Source organism: Patiria miniata, unplaced genomic scaffold, assembly GCF_015706575.1.
Source record: "Patiria miniata isolate m_02_andy unplaced genomic scaffold, ASM1570657v1 HiC_scaffold_20, whole genome shotgun sequence".
NCBI lineage: Eukaryota > Metazoa > Echinodermata > Asteroidea > Valvatida > Asterinidae > Patiria > Patiria miniata.
In genome coordinates this window covers 5969911-5990180 of record NW_024037059.1, presented here as the reverse complement: position 1 = coordinate 5990180, position 20270 = coordinate 5969911, and the positions used below count along the sequence as shown (strand labels likewise).

General features: G+C 40.9%; 1 protein-coding gene across 1 annotated transcript; it reads left to right on the top strand.

The window, feature by feature from the left end:
* The first annotated feature begins 853 nt into the window (after positions 1-853).
* Positions 854-8941, top strand: LOC119728574 (homeobox protein CHOX-CAD-like). Its single transcript, XM_038200864.1, has 3 exons — positions 854-1763; positions 5950-6095; positions 7243-8941. Exons 1-3 carry the CDS (start codon positions 1277-1279, stop codon positions 7654-7656), a joined length of 1047 nt encoding a protein of 348 aa, XP_038056792.1. The 5' UTR covers positions 854-1276; the 3' UTR covers positions 7657-8941.
* Positions 8942-20270: the final 11329 nt, after the last annotated feature.

The window sequence follows — 20270 nt, the reverse complement described above, 5'->3', positions numbered from 1 at the left end:
AAGTCTCTTTAACCATCCGCGTTAAAACATACGGGTCACACCTTTCGGCCTTCATTGCATGCTTCTCGTGGACAAAACAATCGCTCGTAAAAAAAAAATAATCAAAATCCCAGAACGAGATAAGAATCGTTTTTTGTACACTGACAGAACGAGATAAGAATCGTTTTTTGTACACTGACAGAACGAGATAAGAATCGTTTTTTGTACACTGACAAGAATGCTTTGCATGTGTGCGACATTGGTCTATTTTAGGGCCGTCACAACACAGCGAAAACCTCTTCAAACCCAGCCCGCCGTGTGGCAACGCAAACACTAGCCCGTTGCTCAAGCTCATCTTGACAAGTCGTAAAATTCTTCTCCGGTACTTTTTTTCTCTCCATTTTTTTCCCCCCGTCACCCCTGCCTTTAACTATTAATCGACGCAGCTTCTATACGGTCACAACTAAGTAACTTCAGGGTACATGTTCGAGGCAACAGAATTTCAAAAGTTTTCCTTTGGAGTTTGAAAAATGCAGAATTCGTTTGCATTTTGATAAGCTGTTGGTTTGGGCTTTTTTTTTTTAGGTAGGGGTGAGGTGGGGGGGGGGGGGACAGGCATGGGCTTTTACGTAATGTGATTGTTCATTGCGGTTTGTTTTGTATCAAGGGGTACCGAGTTGTGGAGATCACGCCGTGGTGTGTAGCTAGCCAGAAACCTCTACCGGCCAATTACACCTCAATCCCATTGATTGGGAATCTAATTGTTTAGCGCTGACCGCATCACAGGGCGGCCGCCCGGGGAACCTTTTGATCTACCGTCTCTATCCGTTCTTATGCAAATTGGTTAGGGGGAAGGGTGCACCCGTTTGGGGGAGAGGGTTAAAAGGTGCGAGATGCCAGGCATTATCCTTGACTCTGACATCAAATGATGCCCTTTTTTTCTTGTTCCTTTTTTTCCTCGGCTATAAAAACTCCAGGACCAACCGTGACCGGGGTTTTCAAACTTTGGGATCTTTGCCATTTTATTTTATCTCCTCCTGCAGGTGTGCATATCGTGCTCAGTCTGAGATCACTCTGTCAATAAACCGTATATCAACCACTTGTCATTTCGCACCGAAGGCAACACCAGTTTTATTTCCCGTCGTTAAATTCATAAGTGGTGGGCCAAGTATCGACCAATATCTAGCCTTTGAGCGGGAGCAAAGAGAGGTCCCTGGGTGGAGGAGCAACGCCTCCCGAGCTAACAAACCTTCAGGTTGATATCATTTTGGGTTAGTTTGTCTAGTTTCAGTCAGTCATGACTCTAGAGTTCCTAATGCCCCAACCCCACCACTACCAGCAAGAAGGAACCATGTACCGGCACCCGAATCCAGCGGCACAGGCCTACTCCTCTTTCAACTACAGCCAGACTCCGACCAGCCAGTACCCGTCCGAGTATTCCCCGTCAGCAACCGGCTCGTATCAGGTCTCGAGCAGCCTGGATGCCCAGCAGCAACAGTCGGTCCCGACCACCAACTCTTCCTGGGCCTCGGCGGGCTTCCCAACCGCCGTGGACTGGGCCACGGCGTCCCAAGACCCGTTCGGTGCCGGCGCCTTCCCCGGCCAAACACCGGCCGGACCTATGAGCAGTTCACCGTACAACTCCGAGGATCTGGACTACTACCAGGGCTTCGGCCAGCAGACCGCCGTCAATAGCGTCTCTCAGGCCCTCCACCGGCCGGCGATGCGCTCGCCTTACCACGATTGGATGAGGTCCACTTCGTACCGGGTCAATCCTCAAACAGGTTCGTATAACAAAGTTGTGAATTATTAAAATGACGAAATTAGGAACAAAATTATATTTGTTTACAAATTTATGTAAGTAATTTTTTCAAAGTTCATTATCTCCTTCTGATAACTTATCTGATATTAGACAATCAATTTATCATTAGTTCATTTTTTGTTCTGTCTAGGCTGTTCAAATTGACTTCTTTTTTTAAAAAATGACTCTGTATTTAAGTAAGAAAAGTAACACATTTATCAGCTTATTGTTTAGTCCAGCATATGACTCTGGTTTTTATTTTTATGTTGTATTTTTATTTTTAAAGTAATTCAGTTGTATTTTTATTATTAAATTTTTTTTTGGGGGGGGGGCTCTGCAGGACTCGCAAATTTAGTTCTTCACTGTAATATCAGAGCAAGTATACTATGCCAAGTTGTCGTGGGAAATTCGAGAAAGTCAAAGGCTTTTCTGCTACTTTATAATATTCTTCAACATTAATTTTCCATTCATCTTTTCAAAAGTTGTCTCGTGTTTTTCACTTCCGTGGCTCATAAGAAGCCCGTGTCACCGACCGGCGTGCAACAATTTCAAAGAAAACTCGCTGTCCACGTTTGTCCAATCGGATTCAGGGAAATCACACACAAAAAAACCGGTATTGTGCTATCTTGTTGTAAATTTTGTAAGTGACATTAAAGGATATCTTTGCACACTTATAAACCGCTTACCAAACCATCAAAACCCAATTGGATTACCGCTATTCCAAGCTATAAACACAAATTGATCCAATTTAACACTTAAAATTTACCCACCAGATGCTGTAAAAGAATTAACTCGTCCATGGAGTTTTATTTTTTACAAGTCCAATTTGAGTCAAATAAAAGCCAAAATAACAGAGGGGATCTCGCTGGATTCGGCTGGTTTACAGTTTTACAACTTCTTTTGGTTGTAATTTTGTCTGTGGTGGTGTGACACTCCGCGCGCTTTTATTGCACGCTATTGCTTCTCGGACGCAACCCACAAGAGGCAATAAGTGAATAAAATTCAGAGGATATGCAAAGGGATCGTATATATGGGGATGGTAAACTGAAAGTGACAAAACTTGTATAAAATTGTTGTGCCACGCGAGATATAATCAGTTGGCGAAATGGTACTGAAGTGATTGGTGGCCTTTTTCCTACATGCGACTATTATCTTATAAAGGATGTTCGATGCATGCTTACTGTTTTTCTTATATCAACATAATCAGCGCCAGGAATAATTGTTTCCACAGGTAAGGGTGTGATTCACTGCTTATGATTTTCTGAGAAGCATCTTATTGATTTGGACATGAGTTTGGGATGATTTTCTTTAAAATGAAAACCCATTTCATCAAGTCCTTTTTCCATTCCACACACAATAAAATGTGGTTTGTCACGCGTGTTTTTCAATCAATGGCAGAAAATAATCTACGGTGAAAGCTAAATGTTTTTTTGTTGTTGACCAGACTGTTCGGAGGATCAATGAACATGTCGATAACAGAAGTTTTCTAATTTTTCAATTTGTTATGATCTGTGGATTTCAAAACGGGTTTTCCGTCTTGAAGTATACTGAAGAAAGGGACAAATGTATAAGTTGAATATCAGTATTTCCATCTTTGGAACAGCACCTTCTTTTTAAAGTGTGTTATTAAAATTCGTGTTTTTTTTGTTGGGGGAATTTCTGTCGAGAAAACATACTGGTTAAATTAGTGCGTTCGAAAACTCGCGCCGTACTTAGACGACAGTTTTCAGCCTTTCTTTTATTCCCCCAGTTTTATAGGATGTTTTGCTGCAAATCGTAGTTCATGTACCACTTTTTCTAATTCAATTTCGTGAGACTTCCAATGCGTTGACAAACTCGCGCCGTTCGGGCCGGACTTCCGATCGCTATTCGCTTATCAGTTGTTGATGTTTGCCTCACACCTCTGGCTGAATTTTATCGCAAAAACGTCAAGATTTCGGCAAACTTTGTCCCAATTTTAACGACCCGTTCGCGGTCACTGCCTGACCACCTGGGCCTGAGGGAGGGACCTGTACGGGGGAGTTCTCGGTCGAGCTGACATATGACTCACGGTCGGGTATCAATTACCACGGAAATGTTCCAGCAGCGCGTTACAATAGAATTACCGGATTACGGGACAATAGATTCAATACAGTCACCCAACTTCTATAAAAGTTGTGTTTGCCAAACATCCCTATAACCCCCTACTGGTCCTTTCAAAACCCTCCTTTAGAAAAGCCGGATTAGCGATGTTTCATTTTCAAGGGCGGCGAGATGAAACGAGCGGGGATGTTCATGTGGGTTTTGCGTGGAGTTCTGGGGAATCTGCACGGGCTTTTTTTCTCTGAGCATCTTTGAGTGGAATTGTTTCTTGATCAGCTTTGAGAAACAAAGAGTTTTGGGAAAATTGGATTATGCAAATGCGATCGGCTAATTCGGTTTTTGCTCTGAAAGAAATGCGCAGAATACATTGATGTTAGTATGCATGGGCTGCGATGCTCTTGTCGTGAGGATCAATTGTGACGAACACAATACGCTAACGCAGAAACATGGACCGATATGCTTAAAATTATATTCCGGTCTGGAATTCATGAAAAAATGGTTTGTACTCGATGATATATTTAAGGTGTTATTATCACAAAGTGCAGGCCAGCTAAAAAATGAATCCATATATTTACATCGTACCACTGTCACTGTGTGTGGAAGATAAAAATGGTTTTCGTCTGAAAAAAAATGAGAAATCTGATTCACCCAGTTTGTTAATTGTTGACAATTCTATACACAATGAAAACAAAAGCTACCGGTAAGATGTTTAAACAAAAGCTATCGGTAAGATGTATACCTATAAGAGGAAAATACGAACCTTGTCATTTAGTGAAGTGTCTTATACATTAAAGAACTAGAATAATCCATTACACTAGCACCCTATAAATTTGACATGTATTATATTTTAATGGCGATTTCAGATCATATGATTCGGATTTGCAGAGGTTGTGCAAAAAAAAGAAATTTTGAATAAACGTTAAACTTTGTTATGTTTTATAAACGCTAATGATTTCGCTATCAGCTCAGTATACATGTAGTCATGTAGGTTGCGTTGTCAGTAGTTTTTCAATAAATGTATCTTGGTTTGCTTGATTTTTTGACTATAGGTAATCGTTTCTCATTCATCACGATCATTCACGCAGCTGCAAAATGATTGATTAGTGTTCTCTGTATTACCATAGCAATCCATACAATCTATAACTCCACGTTTCTCACCTTTTACAGTTTGATTAACGAACATTCATAAGTCGGTGCCGCTTGAGTAATATTGCATGACTCCTCGACAACCAAAGCATCTTAGAAACTCAAAAATATAATGCTAGGCTGTGGTGCGTGGTTTTCCAGAAATGCAAATTTTTCATAAGACGCACTCGGAAAATGCAAACAATAGAGGCTTACACAATGATGCCAAATTTTTAAAGACATTCAATCATTTTTATTTTAATAAAGTTGAAATTTTTGAAAAAAATGTAAAGCATGTAACTGAATCCACAACGCAATGCACGGAGATTTGTGTGGATTTCAACCGCGTGACAGTAGTAAATTACTCTATACATGTAGTTTGCCGTTGCACCGCGGGCTAGCACCGCGTTCGTCCTTCGACCACACGGGGCCCGCGCGCTCCTCGCTCCCCGCCTCTGCCCCGAGTGCCTCCGCTCATCGGCAACGGCGGAAGCTGGACATCGTAAATTTCAAATCGCGCCGATGATTCGGGGGGAAGTTCCCCCGACATCGGCGGAATAAATTGCCTTCCCGGAACCCATTCGGTTACAAAAAGGACGGTTAACAAATCTTTCTATTTCATACACGGCACCGGCACGGTGTAAAAAAAAATGACGTGGTATAAAAAAAAGACGACTATTTTTTGGTCACATTTTATTTTTTGATTAAAAGTTGCGAGTGTAATATTTCATCACAGGCGGTAATTTGCACGAAAATAAATGACTCGCAGATAGCATTATTATTTGGAACCGTCTTTGAACAATGGAAATAAGTATTTTCAGTTGGCAATTTAAAAATCGGACTACGGCCGTGCCGATTAATTAAAGGCCTAACCTCGACAGAAATGGAAAAGTGACAAGGGTATTCACGGCACACATTGATGATTTTTTTTAATCACAATTTTACCTTTTTTTGTCATACAGGTAAAACTCGGACTAAAGATAAGTACCGTGTGGTGTACTCGGATCATCAGAGGCTTGAGCTGGAGAAGGAATTCATCTACAGTCGGTACATCACCATCAGACGCAAGGCGGAGCTCGCAGTGTCACTGGGACTATCCGAGAGACAGGTGAGCAGCAAGAAAACACCGGGAAATAAGGGGCTCTATTGTAAAATATGGAATAAGAAACAGTCCATCTTATTCCTCCCCATACGCATGATTGATATCACGTTACCTAAATTGTTGATTATACACATTTCTGGGAAGAAATTGGCAAAAGTGTACTGCTTCATGCAGTATTATTAAACCAACTCTGGTGCAAGAAGCCAAACTACTGGTTCTGTCCGTATTTTGTGCACAGGCGGACATTATTACCAGTGCAATGTATATTTTTTGGTGTCGGGGGGGGGGGGGGTCCGCATTATTTTTTTATGAATTTCTATGAAAACAAATCATTTTGACGGAGCTGGGAGGATTGACCGCGCCTGAGAGTAGACAAAGACAGATTTTTCTTGGTTTTTTTTACCGACACTTGGCCACTCAAAATATGCACTATTATAAATTTCAAGTACACTTTTAGTAAGTCTTTATATTTCGAAGATCGGCAAATTATGTTATCTAAATCCCTCTTTCGACTTGTGAAAATACAATACTTTCTCCGGGCAAGTGAAACAGTAAAATGGCACTAGCGCCCTCAATGCCGAATCATGTTCATGGTTGTTAAACGATACATGCAGGCAAAAATGGTAATTTCTGTTAAAACCAAAAACAAAATATAATGCCAACTTTAGTGAGGGGAAATGGGTCACCCAAACTTTCATATTACCGGTAAGCTCTCTCTGATGTCATGTATAAAATAAAACCCCAAAATATTATCGATATTGTGACTGAATAATTAAAAAGGAGGATGTACATGTAGTCTCATACTTCTATATTTCTACTCTCCTATGATGCATGTACATTGTGTACATGTATTCAATTCGACGGCATCACCTCCGCCATTCGCTCTTTTTATATATACAATCAAAACTTTGCTTATCTTATTTCCCTAACTTAGAAAACCGCTTTAGTTTTAGATTGTAATACTGTTTGAAGGAATTAAAGAAGAACCATTGCAATAGAAACATTCGATCTAATCAATGGATTGAATTTCACTATATTAAACGTCTGGTGCCTGTATCAGTCGGTGGGAGGAAATTTCTACCAAAATACAGTAAGTTTTCACTCTTTGAAGTTCTTTGCTCACGACACAAACATTCTCAAATATCAACTACAGGTCAAGATCTGGTTCCAGAACCGGCGAGCCAAGGAGCGCAAACAGAGCAAGAAGCGGGCGGCCCTGAGCGGCGAGACCACGGCCGACCAGACCCGGCTGGACGCCTCCCCGGACGGCGCAGTGGAAGCGGACAGAGGAGGGCCGGACATCAAGAAAGAGGCGGCGACCAAGGAGGAGTTGGACCCGGTCGAGACGGGGGAACGGACCCCGGTCAGCACGCCCGAGGTGCTGGAGATTGTCCGCACCGCCAACCCTTGCTTACACAACACCACGCACCCACCGCCGGAGATGGTCCTGAACGCAGCGGTGCAGATGCAGCTGGGTGGTACCGGAGGATGCCACCTTCAGACGGCCCACGCGACGGCCACCGCCTCGCTCCTTCACGCCATGCCCGCCATGCATAACATGAAATGAAAACTGCCCTGTCTTCATGCAATATGAAAGCTTTCTTTAACTTCGAAGAACAATGTTATCCGCATCAGAAAATCACTAGTCTTTTTTACGGAGATCAAGTTAATTCATCGTTATGATCAATATTTTTTGTTTTAAAGGAATTACAACTCGACAAAAACATAAACTGAAAACAACTGACCTGTGTGATGACAGTCATCTTCTAGGGGAAACAATAAGACTTAAGGTCCATCTAAATGTCCTGCCATTCTGAAAGGAAAATATAGAAATTTTGATTAACTTTTAAAGCGTTTTAATATCTTTTACAGTGTAAAAAAAAATGTTCAAAAGCAGAAACACAACAGTAAATAGGATCGAGTTGGGAGCAAATGCTCCTGCTTTTTTTTAATCTTCAATTGGGAATTTAAGGGAAGGAGCCGAGAGCTTTTCAAACACTGTCGACGGATATAGGCATAATAACTTTTGTATCGAATATGCATAATAGCATTATAGTTCTGAGCCATGATATATATTTTTTAAATTATACTTTTGGGTAAATTTGTTTTCTTTTATTCCAAGTACAATTTCTCTAGAGGGTACGACAGGAATTAGCGACGAGGCGCGAAAAATAAAATCTTGAAACACAAGATTAATTCCCTTTGAGATACAGTTTATTAATGTGCAAGAGACAATAAGTGGGGAGCGTTTGCTGTGATTGAATTGCATGCAATATTAAAATGCTTTGCTGTATAATAATTGTACTGTACATGAAAGAACTCAATGATTTTGGTTCCATTTAGCAATTTTAACGTCTATTTTTGGGCTAGCACCAAGATGTATATTGTACGCAAAGTCCACTCCTTGTATATTTTAGCGCAGTCTGTTAATAGTTACGTATATTTATTGGAGTCGATGATAAAGAAGAGTACACACAATGTTTATTGTCAAACCATTTTTAACAGTTATGTACAGTAGTTATAATGCTTTGGCCTTTAATGTAAATGTTTTTAAAAAGTCATAGTAGAAAAAAGGTCAACAAGGAAATACGGGAAAATGCATATCGTACGCCGTGTACAAGCAAGATCATTTGTAAGGAAATATTGTTGATAAAAAAGCACTCAATGCCTTATGTACGGAAATTAACATTGTTGTGAATGTGTTTTTTTTTTGGACGGACAGGATTAAGAAACACAATTATGAATTCCACCACCAAATAACGGGCGCATGTGATGTCTTGGTTTACATTATTAATTTGTTGTTGTTACAAAATTGTGTTACCTGAAGAGAAACATCACATTGCATAAAAGTACATTTCGTATTCTTTCAAGTATTATTTGGCAGTGTCACTGTGTCAGTAATGACTCAAGTCCGGACTCGCACTCCCGAGTCCACTTTTTTTGGACTCGTGACTCGGCTCGGACTCGTGGCCTTTTCTCGACTTGGATCAGACTTGGCGAGTTGCCGACTCGGACTATAACCTGTCGGACTCGAATCGAGTTCATAAAAAAAACCTGTTTTTAAACTTAAGAGGAAAACAAGTTAAAATTGTTTTTAAACACGGTCCCGCGTCTGTTGTCTGACCCCTTTATCTCTTGCCTGGGAAAAAGTCTTTCTGATACCTTACCAAGTTGCAAAAAAATCGTAAGAGACCGATTCGACAGTCACTGAACAAACATTGAATTCTCAGTGCACTGGTGCGCGCACGTGTTCTGCTATAAAAAACTCTTTCGCAACTGGACTCGCTCTTAGCGCGGACTAAGAGCGGACTAAGCGCGGACTTGACAATTTGGACTCGGATTTGAGCCGGACTCGGACAAACATGGACTCGGACTTAGCTCGAATTCGAGCCTTTGTGGACTCGGACTTGGCTCGATCTCGAGCTTTCGTGGACTCGGCTCGGACTCAGATGAGGTGGACTCGACATACATGACCGGAGCAGAGTTCTAACTTCTGTCAGATTTGATCCTGGACAATGTTAGCCCTACAAAGGCGTCAATGCGAACACTTTTGTCGGTGAGCTTTATCTTTATAAATACAAAAAAATATATTGAAATAAAAAAACACGAGAAAGACAGTCGACGTAACATACACATTAATATTTTTGTTAAGTATCGCCATTACATGTCCATTGGGTAATTATACGAATGTTTGCGCATGCATTTGACATGTTTATGGGCCATCGAAATTTGAAGGGATCGATCGTTTTTAATGGGAAAAAATATACATGCCAGTGAAATGGTATTTGAAAAATCTGGTAAAAATACTGAATTTACACATGATGCCCAACAGTATTCCTCCATGATCAAAATAACTATTTTAGATGGACAATGTACAGGTAAAAAAAAAGGACTAAAAACGGACAAAATGAACACAAAGGCCTGCGGTGCATGTACTATTACATTTATATTGAGGTTGGGTAGCCAAAACTGATGACAATTATGTTTTTTTTTGGGGGGGGGGGTTTCGTCCGGGATACTAATGTTCAGTAGCCGCACGTGTTAATCAGGCGCGCGTATAGGCCTATGAAAGAAAAGAAAAACCAGGAATATAATTACGACACCCAAAGTCAATGCCAGGATTCCAAGGTCGTCCCGGGAACATATCAGGGCAAGGTTGAGGGGGAACAGTCGCTTGATTCAAAGGAGCTGGGGAAAAAAAGTGGGATCAAATGAGAGAAATAGGCGGCAACTTTCATCTCGGGGAAGAAGAACGGCAAAATCCTGTATCGACCGCGAGCCGGCTGTTTGCACTGCGGGCCAGAACCACAAGCGGCCCCGGCAAAGGAGTTCAAATATTTGCAGGGTCAACAGAGTCCTTGTAGTGAACACGATGATCATTGGAGTTTCTGTTTTTATGTTGGTTGGTTGGTTGGTTGGGGCATGGAGCTAGCTATCTCGAGCGAAGACCGCAAGCTAACCATTCTGTTTTATCACTCCTGCTATGAATTCTGATTGAAGACAGCTCGCCTTTATTTGCGCTGAACGTTTTTTACGAGTCCGGCCTATCGGGGTTCTACATTGGATTTTTGTTTTACGATGGTCGTGAAAATGCGATGACAACGCGGTACGACGATGAACGCTGGTTGTGTGTTTTATTCCTCCATGGTTGTACCGTGCTGTTTGCAAATTTTCCGGGGGTGGAGGCGGGGGGGGGGGGGGGTGAGGGTTGGAGACCAGCCCCCATTTTCTCGTTGCTAGATCATCATCATCATTATCCCGATTAGGAAACATCAGGTTGATATTTGTCTAGCCGCGATCTTTGCATACTAGCTGCTGACTGTATACATGTATCTATATTAACAAATAGAAACTGATCAAACGTCAGACTTAACTGACTGGGGAAATACGGTAGAAAAATGAGGCAATGTGGCTTGAGTTAATTGGGGAGGATGGGGCCGTGTTTAAACAATCTCCATTAAGCGGAATTTCTGGGTTATTCAATCGCGACAATTGGGTGGAAACATTGGGCAAATTGGCGCGCACGCAATCGCGTATTATTTTGTGTGGGTTATCATCAATCGTTTGTCAAGTCTGTTTGCAGAAAGGAATAGAATCAACCCATCGCAAAAGAGTCAAACTAAATAGATGGAGAAAAAGTTAGATTGTTTAATACAAACATACAAACAACTTGTGTGTAAAGTCAAGTGTTTGACAAGTAAAATGGTTTCGAGGAAAGCGAGGCAAAACGGTGGAAAGTATACAGGGTTTTTTTTTCATCATAAATATGAAAGAAATTTATGAATGCCAATTACAGTGTAGAGAAATGGCGCCATTTAGAAAAGTGAGACGATTATTGAGAAGTCAGGTCGGACACCATGTTTTCGTCAAATATGTGTTTATTTCAAAACTAAAATATTTCGCTCCCTATCTTCTTCAAACGACCACAGAATGTAGCCAAATTTGGTGAAATAGGTGTTTATAAAAACAGCGTTGATGACAGTATGTACACAGGTTTAGCTGGCACGCATGTAGGTTTATACTCGAACGGTAAGTGCTTAAATAAAACTACACAGACTCACATAAACTGTTGTTTTTTATTTACTGGAGACAATAAGGTCGCGCCAGTTTGCTTTAAGTAGTTACTGACCTTTGTTCAAGTCGGCTATAAATTTGGTGGAGGGACTAGGTCACTGTTGACACAATAGTCAACAGAGGGCGCTGTATACTTAAGACCGTCGTATCGCTGAATAATTAATTTTTTGAGAGGTTGCTCATCCAAACTGTACTTGTGCAATCAAAATGAACGGCAGTCACAATTTCGTTCTCCTGTGAAAAAAATAACAAACTACGCTGACATACATTGATTTAAACACACATTTTCTAGGGATAAATTTCGTTTTTTTACGTAACCGAACCCCTACCCTTTATATCCGATCACTGATACTATGTTTACATTGTATCATTGTATCACTTTCGCGAATTCAGTATAGTCGATACCAATCAATAGAAAAGCAATTTTAAAGAACTTTTTCGTGCTAAGTTACAGACCGAATTGAAAGCGCTCTTTGATGAAGATACCGCATTGACGACTGAAGAAAATCAACTGCGAACAGTGGTGGCGCCCTACAGACGCCACTTCCTCATTTATTTTGCAATCAATTACCAAAGACGCGAGTCGAGTGTTGGAAACCTATCGCCCTATGCACGAGGTTTAAAATCAATACAAGATTTGGTTTCAATGTTGTGTCATTTTGAAAGATATCATCTGACGATAATGGAGAGTAGGGTAGATAATGTATACATGATCATGCAGCCGTTTGCACGACTCCATTCATTTCCCTGCGCCTTTTTTTACTTCGTGGATGACGGTGTTGCATTCGGTCAACAATGGGGAAAAGGAAGAATCTGGTATTGTGCGAATCTTAAAACAATAAATCACAGTCAGAACGGAGCTGTGAAAGCATAGCCCGGGCCCGGGCGTCAAAGCACCGAAACACAATCACGGAGCGATGCACGCACCAGCGATCTCGCCCCAGTGCAGCGCGTAGCGGCCGGGGCGCGCACGGCCGTCACACCGCGCTCGGCTCGCCTTGCTGAGCCTGAGAGACCCGGCGCGGCGTTGGCCCCGCGGCTCTGTGCGCCCGCATTGGAACCAACTCACGATCCCTCTAAGATAAATGAGACAGAATTTTACCGAACCATTGCCCTCTGCAAACTCCAGCCCCGCCGGGGCAAGCCAATTTATCCACTGGAGTTGTGTTTTTTTCCTCCCTTTTTTCTTTCGGTGTGAGAGGACGACCACTTTTCGCCGAGAGAGGGGTGATAAGTACTCGACACCGCCAAACCATATTGGTTTTGAAAATTACAGAAAACGAAATGTGTTGATTAATTGCTCGTTTTGTTTGGTACCGAAATAGCCGTTTGTTCCAACGCGACTTTCTCTTTTGTTTTCACCGTCGAACGTGCCATAAGATCTTTTCTGTTGTGTTATTTGTTTTTCTTCCAATTTTTTTTTGGCGGGAGAGTTTTTATTTGGCGGGCTTTTTCTTTGTATTAGTAGTGTAAATGAATGAGGATACTGACAGGATATACAAGTGTCTGTTGAGAAAGATTAAAAGACTGCCGCAAAGCCTTCTTACCAGCACGGTATAAGTGCTACATTTGACATTCGCTTTTTGTTTTTCTATCTCCCACTACTTCCAATTTTCGACACTCCTTTTTAATATTTTGGGGAGCTTGAGAAAGCCTGAGATTGTTTTGCAAACACACCGTCCACGCCTCAAGACACTTTGTCATCTGCTCAAGTTTTTGGTTGCTATAGAGGGATGAGCGAACTTTCCTGTATTTCTTCCTTTTTTTCTGTCGGCAAACTGAAATCACTTTAAAATACTTCAGGCAAATACGTGTAAAGCTTATTTTGATGCTCGAAGGGTGAGGTGGTGTGAAAAAAATGACAACACGAAATCTGTTTATCTTCGTTTAAATAAATCAAATTTTACAACACAGTTAGAAGAGAGTGAAATGTGTTTCGCTATTTGTGTGTGCTTGTTTGTACTAAAAAAGTCGTGTTTGGTTTTTCGTTGTTTCTGATTAGACATTAAGAAAGCATAGGCCTATACAGCAAAAAGTAAGGAGATTAATGTACCGTTTTCAAAATACACGTAGGCCCTATTGCATTATTTTACACCACGTTGCACCACCATATCAAATTACAATTGTCTATAATAAACATCCGTGCAAGCATCATTAACGAGGTGTAGTTATAAATATGACAAGCACTATTGCCGAGATAGCATCGAGTATCCTGTGTCATTCTGTTGCGGTTTACGCGGTTTCTTTTTAACGTTTCTTTGTAATTGTGTAACAGCGCCACCATGCGCCTCAATTAAGTTACGCGACCGGACTGGTCTTGTTGGTTAAGAAAACCATGCTGGATTTTAAACAAATAACGAAGTACAAACAAGTTAAACATTACTAAAAAAAAAAAAATTGAGAATGAAGTCTCTATCCTACACCTTTAAACCTAACTTATGTATGGACCACGCTCGTAAAATGGTTAAACTCAAACGAAAATCAGTTTAAGTATAAGGAGTATCGCTCGGCTTACTTGACTGTTAATGTGAATGCAAAACTATATCTATTCATAAAATCGTTGCTATCGGGAAGGCAAATAGAGTTGCGCGTCTGTGATGTTGTATTGCGTTGCCTACTTATAGTGATGCACTGCGCAAGCCATTGGTTCTTTTTTTTTTTTTTTTTTTTTTTTTTTTAAATCTCATTGATTTATTTCTGCTAAAATAAAAAGTAACAAGCTAACAATATAATTATGATACGACTCTCTTGAAGTAGTTGTTGACATCGACTGGCTTTTAACAAACACTTTCCCAAATAATGCCAGGAACAATACAGGTTCTTGTATAGTATTCATTCAGCACTTTACTCCAGCAGTCCGGCTACTGTTCTTTGTACGAGAAATAATGACCATGCCCCGATATTACCACCATTTTGATAGGATGATTTTGCTCTGCTCTCGAGCAATCTCTTGAACATGATTTCAATATCAGGCCTTGTGTCCATTTCAACTAGAATTTTGCCGTCACCGCCAACGAGAGTGAACTTCTATGATTGTTTGTGTTTAAGTTTGTTCCGGGGATGTGACTTCACTATTTCCCTATTTTGTTGGGGCGTCGGATTTTAATTATAAAACAGGTGAAATCTCAGCACTTGTATGCATAGCTAGGCGGGAAACGGCGTTGATTTTCTCCCTTATATAACTGCCGGCTGTGACGAGGTCCCTAGCAGGTTCCGTGTACGAAAAGACAATACTGACAATACTAAGGCACGGGGGTTCTTCCCACACGCACGCACGTAGCAGACCACGCACGACACAGCCAGCCAGCAGCGGCTAGGCGAGCCGCGGAATGAAGGGCCCCTACCGGATCCAGCGCCGGCAGACTTCAAAGCCCGGCGCGGTGAAGGATCAAAGCAGCCCGCGACCGATGGAGTAACCCTCCAAACTGGTCGGACGGGAAAGGGGAAAATATTGAAACAATATTTGGCGGGTTGACGAGATTTGCCATGCCAGCAGGAGACAAAGTTCAACTAGATGCCACTCTAGACTAGAGGAAGGACTTGTTATAATGAGTTCCCCTAAAAAAAAAAAAAAGATCCCGTCATATTTTTTTTCATTATCGCCGAAATCCCATTTTGATGACGGTGTTATGGAAATGTAGGTCTAAATTATTTAATGAATTTCGGCTATAGTATATTCTTCTTTCAAACTGAAAATCTAGTGTTGTGTTTTATGGTACTTTACATGTCTCTAGTATTCGTTTTTGATTCAATGTCATTGATTTATTATCATTTTTTTTCAAGCAATTTCAAGAATGTTGAAGAGTTATTTGATATCCGTACCCGTACGGAATCATGGCTTTATGGTGATTCGCGATTAGGCGGCGCAGTGCACCAGTTGGTCAGCGGGTGAATACGCGTGATTTGCCGGTGGCAGTTGTATGTGGGCCGCTGCTGTAAATCAGTTCTGTTGTTTTGTGAGTGATTTATGAATGGTAAAATATCCGCTGATACGACAGATGAGCTTACCGTTAATACAAACAGCGCTTTTTCTAGATTTCTGCTGCTTATACATTGCTCGCGAGGGGAGAAGGATCATTATCTAATATTGCTGCATGGGCATGGTCTTGTCCTTTAAGAACTAGCATTGCATACTACGAGGAATAATGCAGTTCTTCTCTTTCTGTACATAGCAAACGCTTATGTTACTGTTAAAGGTCGTAGTGTATGCTTCGAGACGTTCAGCCGAGCTAACGGCAACCTAAGGTACATGTCTTCAGTGACAATACGGTGGGTTACCGCAGCGACACGGTAAGGCAACACGAGGGCACCCTAAAAGAAAACGACTGCGAGAAATTATAAACATTGGTTTCGAACAAACTGGAAGAGAAGCTCCGATTGTCAAAATCACCCGATCCCACCCAAAATAACACATGAGACATATAGGGATGTGATTGTCAGTTTGATCAAAACAATACTAAAAGCTAGTAAAGCTGGGCCAAAAGCGCAAAACAAAACAATTTTCAGAGTGGATATTCACTGTAAGTCTTGTCATGCATCTGGTCTACACATGCAATTGGCCGGATTTAGCCCATTCATTGGTGTTACGCGGGTAATCCTATGCGATAGCACTGCCCGGCGATATGATACAAGTGGTATTTAGTCAGTCAATCAGATACAAAGATGACTCTAGGCTGGCCCTCTGGTGCCAGCAAACAAATCTAAGAATCAGACACGGTGAAATGTTTTTGTGCTTCTTATGCCCATAATGGCATCCTTTGTAATTTACACAAAAGTCTCCGGATCTAAAATGTCTGATTTCAGACTAAGATCTCATGCCTGTTGAGTGGAAGTGAGCATGGGTAGACACAATTTTGGTTCAACTCCGAAAAAAATGATTTATTTTTTCTTCACATGAGTTGTGCGATCTTGAGTGTGCTTCGTCTGTGCCTGGAGTGCGGGTACGTGTCACCCAGCGTGCTTTTGCCAGGGGGGAGTGCCAGATCGTAAGCTCTGCCAATTAATTTGGGCCACTCCATCCCAAACGACGCTGTGATACATCTCACATCGGAAATTAAACACTGCCAATGCGGTGTCTATACTCCGTCTAGATGAGAATTAACTTGGAAGGGTTGGATAGCTTCCATCCCTGGTTAAGTGTACCCAGATCCAGGTCTCATTCAGATAATTGTATACCCAGACGCATTAACAAGCTGTTAATTCTTGGTCTTAATGAAGGATTATGCCCATTATATCCCCAAAAGCGGGATGATAAAGTACAGTGACGGAGAAATGCACTTCAAGTAATCAGACAAGTACACAATGAATACACATTCTGACATCTTTATTTATTATGTACAATAGTCATACACACAGAGAGATCATTTCTGTTTACACAAGTCTGAGAGAGAGAAAAAAAGACTGCCCGTGTACAATCGTTGTGAGAATTCGGCTGATTTTTTTTAAACAGCGCCACCGTGAGACTAAATCCAACCAACGAGTAGATGGACGGATTACACAAACGAAACCACACTAACTCATGAAGTACTACTTGGGAGGGGGGTCTGAAGCTGGCCATTGGTACTTTATGGTCAAAAAGAAATTGTTTATAATTCAGATAATAGAACTCCATTTCACAGTCAAAATGGTAGGACAGTGGTAGATCTACGGGGGAGGGGTGGTTATTTAACCCCCTCTTGGGCTGCAAAATAATTGGGAAAATCATGCAAAAAAGGTACCAAATGCCCGCTAAACCCCGCTCCGTTGGCAGCTACCCACCCCCTCCTCTTGATTCAAACCTGGATCCGCCCCTGTTGCACCAAAGTATAGGCTGCGAAACTGCGAAGATGTCAGGTTAATTATCAATATCAATTGATCCCATCAATAAGTGTTTCAGAGTACGATTATTTCTCGACTGAATTATCACTGACAAACGGTTGTGTTTGTGCTTTGCAGGTTATTTCAATATGATTTCACAGAACTTGCCGGTATTTTGGAAATGTTTAATTTAAGAAATGTCGAGAATTTGTAAAAAGAAGAAAATGCAGGCACAAAAGAGACGAAAACATTCACATTATTTAAACAATAACCAAACTGCCCCCCCCCCCGATACTGAGTTCGTTACTGTTTGATCACTATGATTCATGCAATTTGGAAATCATTCGTTTCATATTAAGAATCTCTTTTTATCAATTTTTTATTAGAAAAATAAATTGTGATTCCTTATTAAAGGGATTAGATTTTCTGTTTGAATTAAGCAAATTCAAATAAAGATATATTTTAAGTAAATTGATCAATGGAAATGAAGGTGTAATTATGCCTGTTTTATAATTGATCAGTGCGATATAATAGTCTTGACGATGGATACCAAGCGGCAACATCTCAAGGCCGCAATGAACAGGTATTTATTAACACAACATAAGAGACAAAGCAAAGAATGGCCGGAATAGACAGGTCCGCTCAAAAGACCAACGAGAACTAACTTACACGAGATTCCATGTTTTATTTTTACATATTTTAATCTTTGGTAAATTCTGATTCAAGTTTGTACAGGAAAAAGTTACGAGCAAAGACTCGCATCTTGTTTAAAAAAAAAGTCCAGTGGTAAAAAAAAATGGAGTGGAATTTAGATGTATATTCGTTCTATGTACAGAAGCGTGAGACACATAAAAGTATATACTTAAGTTAAACCCCAATTGTGACGTAATACCAAAAATAACAGATATAATACAAATACGACTTTGTCACTACAATAATGCTGACTCGGTGATGTTTGCCTTGTATATATGCAATGACGTCATGGGCTAAAAATAGTCCAATCGGACCAGTCCATATACAAAACTTCATAAACTTCAAAACCGAAGATTGTATTTAAAAAAAAAAAGAACAAACAATAACATACTGATAGTTGATTTGCTACGTAAAAAATGAGAACTTTTTGGCACGTATATAGAAGACGATAACACAACGGAGATTGTATGTTGCACAGTATAAGTACAAATCAGTTTAGTAAGATTGCCACAAAGATAAGTATTTTTCAATTTTCAATTTTCAGGAGATAGGTGAATGTTTTGACTGATTTATGTTCGATATTCATGTACATTGTGTAATTCTATTCATTTTCCCCTTTCAAATGTTACATTTCCCTGAACTTCAAAGTCTAACATTTTATCTACGCAAAGTTTTGAGTGATGTAAGAGTCTCCTTCCTTACTCAAGAAATTTTGCCCAGCTTACCAAACACAGTGTCGGTACGAGTATCCACAAAAGCTCTGAGTCACAATAGTAATTAAGGGGTCCCACAAATTAATTTTCACACCGAAAATAAAATCATTGACATTTCTACGAGTGACTGGGCCCCCGACGAATCAAGTTTTTCGTTTTAACAATACGAAACTGAGATGAAATTTGAGGCTCTGCATGGTGGCGAGAACTGCTTGCGAGAAGTTGCAGACACGCCGTGTGAAGAGAATAAAAGAGAGGTGTTACTAAAAAGAACCAGGCGTGTTTCGGTTTATGTTCTCACCGTCCATCGGGAAATTAGGAATTGGTTACATGTATAATTACTGTTGATACTACACGAGTCCATGTCCATTTTCCTTATTAAAGAACAATTATTCATAAACTGCTTGGAATATTAACAATTAGTTTCCGTCTTAAGTACTGACATTAAATGTACTCCTTATTTAATGATTAATGCTGTTCGGTAACGCTTATCGTCGACACGTCTGAGTAAAGTTGTGCTAATAATGTTCTAAACAAAACGAAAAATGAAAAAGAACAGCGATTTCGACACATTTTCAAATCAACGCTTTAGGAAAATGAAGAAATCCGAGCAACACATAATACTGTATATATAGTTAGAGCTGTACGTAGGTGAATGAACACAGAGGACGTTTCAGAGCTGAAAGTCGGAATATGCATGATTTGTTTTTATGAGAGGTGGTCATTGAGGGATTCCGTAGGTGAATTCACAGACACAGTTAACAGCCCTTGAACTGTTGGGATGAAAGTCATGGCAACTTGAATGGATTATCATGCAACAGCTGAGCAACGTACATGGTCAATGTGGAAGTGTCTATGCTTCGCATACTGCAAGGCAGCCTCGTTTTGAATTCCAAAATGGCGATTGGGTGCGCAGAGCGAGGGCAGGTTACTTGCAAGATTTGTGAATGACGTAAAGGAAAACTGCAGTGTGTGTGCGGATCTACGGGAAAATTTGGGGGTCCGAACCCCTTCTTGGGCCACTCCCCCCCCCCCAAAAGGAAAATCTTGTAGAAAAACACAGCAAATGCCTGTTTACCCCCCCCCCTCCACTTCTTGGCCCCCCCCCCCTTCACCACAATAGGAAATGTCTTCGTTGATCATTATGAACACATGATGTCGGCATTATAACACAGGAAATCTCGATGGTAGGGTCAGATGGCTACAACCACGGGTGGGCCATTTTGCATGAGGTTCAAAAAAGGGGTGTGGAACGGGTGAAGTGACAGGGGGGGGGTGGATTTTAATTAAGGCTGACGAGGTTGAAGTTATGGGAAGGTATGTGGAACGTGTACAGGGAAAGTATATTAATTTGTTTTTGAGAAAAGAGGAGAGGAAAATGTTAAGTACAAGATACAGTCGTTGA